Source organism: Penicillium psychrosexuale (genome assembly GCF_028828465.1).
Source record: "Penicillium psychrosexuale strain IBT 29551 chromosome Unknown utg000002l, whole genome shotgun sequence".
Classification (NCBI taxonomy): domain Eukaryota; kingdom Fungi; phylum Ascomycota; class Eurotiomycetes; order Eurotiales; family Aspergillaceae; genus Penicillium; species Penicillium psychrosexuale.
This window is the reverse complement of record NW_026643187.1, coordinates 4,212,764-4,218,763: the sequence shown is the minus strand read 5'-3', so window position 1 is coordinate 4,218,763 and position 6,000 is coordinate 4,212,764. Positions and strand designations below refer to the sequence as shown.

Below are 6,000 nucleotides of genomic sequence, written 5' to 3'. Positions count from 1 at the left end.
GGATTTATTGTCGGAGATTTATAAGGTATGGCAGTCGCTGACTTATTAATTACCAGAGAGCTTAGACCCAACGACACTTTTACTGTTAGAGGGTCGATATCTACGCTTATCCCTTACAGATCGGGTGTACATTAAAGAAATATTCTGCAATAGGAGGGTATTTCCAGATATTTCTAATCCAGATATACGCTTGTAACTTCAGCATACCGCCCTGGGATACCCGAAAATTATACTATCTCTTCGAACTTTCCTAGAGAATACCAAATATCTTAAGGCAATGACAGGCGTTATAAAAAGGATATTGCCTCCAAAATTCAATGGTACTATACGGGAGTATATAACGAAATACTATGTTTCCCCTATTGGGCGGCAATATTAAGTTCAAACTTCTGAAAACGACTTTTCTCGGGAGGAAGGTTTAACCTAATATAGGTTTTGGGCGGCCTATAGATAGTTATTCCTCTTCGCTATGCGACATTTTTTCGGTCTTACTAATGTCCAGCCGCTTGCCTTGGGCTCTTATAAATAGAGGTTTGATACTTCTGAATTATAGAGGAGGTTCAATCTATGTGCAGCGAATGTCGGGTTCGTTCTACCAGGACCTAACGGCTCGACGAACTCGAGGTTAACGACTTCCGTTGAATTCGTTGCTATTTACCGATTACTTACCCGTTTACGTCCGCCTGATTTATTCGTATACGACGAGGCTAGGCTAGCCGAGTGTAGTAACTAGCTTGTATCTCTTCTGAATATGATGCCTGCGCGTAAAGTTGATAATATAATAGTATCTCAAAGTTGGGACAAAATCGAAGACTGGAAATTTGAGGAGCGTTGTGGTATGATAACTGCGGATACTTTCTTCTCCGATCAGAAGTACCTGTTCTTGCATAATATATATTCAAATGACCAGCCTGCGCGCGTAAGTATGACGTCGTTTGCTGTGAAGCGGGATATTTTCAGGTCATTCTTTCTGGACTTTGATAGCGACAGTCATATGGACGAAACAATGACACTGGCCCCAGAAATACCTACCCCAGTGATTCCAGTACCAGCACCAACGATTCCAGCACCAACGATTCCAGCACCAACGATTCCAGCACCAACGATTCCTGCCCCAGCAAATCCTGCACTTATGGATCTGGATAGCCTAACGATGGCCCCTGGAGCAATGGTTCTATACCAGCCCTAGGTACCTCAGCCATCGAATCAAAATAAACTAATAAACATTATATATTAGTCGACGACAGAGTGCCAGTGTCGGGTTAATATGAGCCCTGACGCCTTTTATTCGTCATGCCAGTCATTTGTGAGGGAAAATCCTTGTGTTATATTCTTCGACATATCGTCTAATATGGCGTACTTCATCCGATAATACGATGATACTAGACTAGCTAACCTATGTACTGATAATTGTCGCTGGTTTGCACGTGTTCATTCGGTTACACTCGCCTTTCAGACACTCACTTTAGGTGAAGTCAGGGGATACTGTCGAGCGGGTTCATGTATAATATTCACTGGAATAGGGGATTTCAGTACCACCCTTGTACCAGTAGCTACAGAGAGCATTTCGTTCCCTAAGTTTCAGTCGAACGAAAATCAATGGATAGTGTGAAAATAGTTAAATGTAACTTACAAATTAAAGATAAATCCTATGATACCTGAACAGTGCCAGTTTCAGTTAGGTTGATATGAGCCCTAACATATTTTATTTATCCTGCTTGCTACTTATAAGCGGTAATCTGCACATTGTTTCGTTTAATATATGGGACAGGACGGTTCGTTTCATACGATACTCATTACAGCGACGATATACTAGCCAATTTGTGTAGTGAGGATCGGTGGTTTGTAAGAGCCTATCGAGATACACTTGCTCTCTAAATACCCCTAAGTGAGATAATATTGCCTGGCGAGTAGTTATATTATATCTCACGGGATACGAAATTTCAGCTCTATACTCACCCCGGCGACTGCCGAGGGGCTTTTATTACCGAATTTACCGAATTTGACCAGCGATTAATGAAATGGAAAACTTAATTCATATAATCAAAGATAAATCTTGTGATGCTTGGCTAGATGGCTCTTATATCCAGGAAGAGATATACAAACACTCAAATATTCAGGAATATCACATTGGCGACCTGAGCTTTCGAAAAGGTCTGGCAGATGATGACCTTTAAAATGAACCTGAAGTACGTCCTTTTGTGAGTACTTATATAGCCTGGCGATGGGGTCCAAGCCTGTATTCCCTAGGCATATAGGATATTCTAGTCTAGATGAGCTTTCCATTAGAACCACTATTTGTCTTAATGCTTCCTTCGGTCTACCTTTGAACATAATTCGGTTTTTTAAGGCCTTGGGCATATGAAGGCTGTTTAGTTTCAGTTATAGCTCGAGAGATCGAATGCGGTCTTCAATTAATTCCGTATCATCGATCATATCGATATCCCTATTCTTGAATTTAAGCTCGGCAAGCGCAATTCTCTCCGGCTAAATATGACTGACGTCTGGAGTGAAAGTGACCGGAGTACCTTGCTGGTTTTGCTCAATGATCCTGTTTCTAATACTATCGAAGAATTTCTTCTAGGCTTCCTTTTGAGCGCGGCGTTCTAACTTTTTTCGTTTTATCCGGATCTTTTGTTGCAGTCGCTTCATTTCAGTGAACTGTGTATCTGACGCTCCCTCCGCTTTCCTTAATATATAGAATTCTGATATGAGTACGTCTCTGGTGGACTTAACCGCCTTTTTCATATCTTGAAGTTTGGCATCCGTTTCGATAGACTCTCTTTACTCTGCATTTAGGTATTGTGGCGCTGATTCATCCTGTGTCAGATTGCTATGGCATGCGAGATTCAATAAAGAATCCCTCGTCGGGGTTTGCATAAAAATGGATTGGGTGTTATTAAACACGGATATATAATTTGAAAAAGTTGTACTTCTTCGGTGACCTATGATTATATTACGTGAGTGCTTATCAAGATTCCCTAAAATTTGTTAGTATCTAATTTATCGATCTCTAGTTTCTCTTCGTTATACTCAAGTTTTCAGCTGCACCTTTGTGGTATTTATAGAGTGATCCCTCGTCTGGGAATCTAGCCTTTGCGCTAGCCTTCTTTTCGTATTCTTATACCTGGGAATATGAAAAGCCGGCTGTATAGTCAGTGGCCTAAGCTCCGGTTTTTGTTCTTATAGTGTGCCTGAAAATGGGGATGTTTTTAACGTAATCCTTAAAATGAATAGGAGTGCTGTGGCGATGGTCTGGAACGTTTGTGAAGCGCTAAATATCTCGAGGACATTTGATATACGGACTTGCAAATGTATTATTAAGAAAAGCATATATAAGTATATCTTGGATAACGTATAGTCCGAGATTGTCGTTTCTTTCAGTATACGTGAATGTAGGCCTACTGATTGTGAGACTGAATCATAGTTAATGGTATAAGAATAGGACTCACGGGGCTCCTTGATTTCTCTTTCCCTTATTAAGCCTATGCCTAGCCCTTATAAGAAGAACTTAGGAATTAGTATATTCGGGGTATTTGACCATATATAGGTCAATATCTTTCTATTTTAGTGTGTCATTTTCCTCCTCGTAATATGAAGACAGTACAAGGGTTCCAGGTTAGGCTAAAGTCGAGACCATTATTTTCTGTAGGGTATTCAATTAAAAAAGAACCCGGACTGTGGGAAATGCTATATTGTAAGTAGCTACCAAGTGACGTGTGATGAAAAATACCTCGTTGATGCTAAAGGGCGGCTGCTCTTTCGCGGTCTTATCAAGATCGTGCTTTATAGCTATTGATTGGGCCAGCTTGTCAAGTAAGTGAAAGGACTAGAGATTAGACTGTAGAAATCATACCGAACTAATATCCTTTCTAAGTTGATAAGGAAGGTAAAGGCCCCTTTCATCCATCTAGTACATTCTGAAAAAGCGCACAATTGTCATGAAGCTGGACTTGTAACTTATATCATGCTCTTCCAAATACCACTTAAGAAAGCCTTCAACTATCCTTAGTGTGATATTTTCAAGCCAATATTTGTAGTCTTTGTTATCAAGTTCTTGCACCCATCTGAAAGTTCTTCAGTTAGTTAAAGCATATAGATCAAATAAGTAACGGTATAATACCTCTGAAAATTAAAATGGATTCCCCTCAACCGCTCCTCCGTCGATGGGACTTTGTTGGTCTTGACTATTGGATCCGGCTGGCGTACAAATGCATTCCAGTCTCTAACCTGCTTTTGTGGCTTTCGGGGAGGCATTCTGATATGTATGGGCTTGAAGGGGAGAGATTGATTAAGATCTAGGTAGAGGGGGAGTGTACGATATTTAACCACTGCGAATCAAGATAATAATAACAACCAATGCGTAGTGAAAGTACAAATTTGGAAATCAATTAATTGTAGCCCATGATAAAGCCGCCGGGCTTATTGACATACAGCACAGCAAGATCCGGACAATTATGCGCTAAACCCAGTTGGACATAGGCGCTAGTTCCCATAACATCTATAAAATCGCCTATACGGAATCACCACGATTATCTCCCACAAAACCACGCACAACCGTGGTCTTTCCGCTGTCCCCCTGGATTACACCATATCGGACGGTTAGAATTTCTTCCACAAATTACGTCTTTTGGACTAGCATCCGCTCTTCGGGTTTAGCGTCTCCTGCCCCTCCACGCCGCCGTGCGTGGTTCTATGAAGTCCCCTTGTCCCAGGGTGAATAAAGAAGAAAAAGAAAGTTACACCTACTTAATCAATTGTGATGACCTCGGGGCCATTATTATCTAGGTCGATAGGATAGGATGCTGTTCTAATAGCTAACTAACCTTGTGGAGGCGTTATCTAAACTGGGGAAGCGGCCCGTCTTCTTGTTCTATTTCGGGTGCTGTTAGGGAACAAACTGGATTGCAACAATCTACAGTGCTTCCTATATACAAGAAGGTTTCGTTAAGGAACAGGAAGGAAAGGGGTAAACACAGGCGTAAGTATGCTCGTACGAGGCGGTGAGAAGTCACGAGACTCCCCAGTCGAGTACTCAGGTGCTATTACTATCTCGCACGGAGTATCGAGATGTATGATCTTAGAACTTATATCTGCTATATGCTCTACCGACGTTGTAAAGAAATACTAGTTGTCAGGCTAGTCCTGTTGGTCAGGCGAGTTGAATAGTGGGAGGGAGAAACGTATGGTATTCTTTCTGCAGAGACTAATTCTTCCTACGTCTAGGTTACTATAACGGGCCAGTGCCCGGTTGATATCACGTGCGTACGTGACCTTCCCCACACCCCCTTTTATTTACGTTCGACCCCGTCAACTCTCTCTTCTTTCCTTAAGCTTTTAGACAACTGCAAACGGCTTAGTTAGTCTGAATCAAGACTGGCTACGTCCCTTCACACCTCCCCCTGAATCTTGGACTTAGCAAGAATTAGTCTCTGCAGAAGGAATACCATACATTTCTCCCCCCACTGTTCAACTCGCCTGACCAACAGGACTAGCCTGACAACTAGTATTTCTTTACAGTGCCGCTATACTAGTTCGATTTTACGCGTTTCGTGTTCTAGATCGAACTATAAAAGGACTGGCGAATAGAGTTCGTTCAAATCAGTGATAGTGACACTAGGTGTAGATGACGCGTAGACGTGCATTTCTCTAGGAATAGTAGCAATATTGTGGTATGATCACGGGGACGCGGCGCTCGTATCTTCGAGATCTGCGTAGACCCGACCTAACACCGAAGTCGCCTTTTACCGAAATCCTTATTAGTTTCAAGATTGATTAGTATAATAGATAAGATAGATAGATATGAACCTGGTTTATTTTTGCAGAAATAGCGTCGTGTAGACCGGATATAATATATCTCACTAATGCTCCGTCCTACGCGTTTCGTCTTCTATCCTAAATTATAGAATAACTAGCAAGTAGAGCTTTACAATCGGTGGTAATAACACTATACGCGGATGTGTTATAGATTATCCTCGTTGCACACGAACGAACGATATG

At 41.6% G+C, this 6,000-nt stretch overlaps 3 protein-coding genes across 3 annotated transcripts; 2 read left to right on the top strand and 1 right to left on the bottom strand.

Annotated features, from left to right (window-relative positions):
• Positions 1 to 494: 494 nt before the first annotated feature.
• On the top strand, positions 495 to 733 carry N7518_002761 (uncharacterized protein; the record flags this gene model as incomplete). The annotated part of the gene is made up of 2 exons (XM_057183689.1): positions 495 to 531; positions 576 to 733. The coding sequence occupies 2 exons, from the start codon at positions 495 to 497 to the stop codon at positions 731 to 733; spliced, it is 195 nt and encodes a 64-aa protein (XP_057045139.1).
• Positions 734 to 754: 21 nt separating this feature from the next.
• On the top strand, positions 755 to 1,146 carry N7518_002760 (uncharacterized protein; the record flags this gene model as incomplete). The annotated part of the gene is made up of 2 exons (XM_057183688.1): positions 755 to 919; positions 985 to 1,146. The coding sequence occupies 2 exons, from the start codon at positions 755 to 757 to the stop codon at positions 1,144 to 1,146; spliced, it is 327 nt and encodes a 108-aa protein (XP_057045138.1).
• Positions 1,147 to 3,910: 2,764 nt separating this feature from the next.
• N7518_002759 (uncharacterized protein) lies at positions 3,911 to 4,257 on the bottom strand (the record flags this gene model as incomplete). Its single annotated transcript, XM_057183687.1, has 2 exons — positions 3,911 to 4,067; positions 4,124 to 4,257. 2 exons carry the CDS (start codon positions 4,255 to 4,257, stop codon positions 3,911 to 3,913), a joined length of 291 nt encoding a protein of 96 aa, XP_057045137.1.
• Positions 4,258 to 6,000: the final 1,743 nt, after the last annotated feature.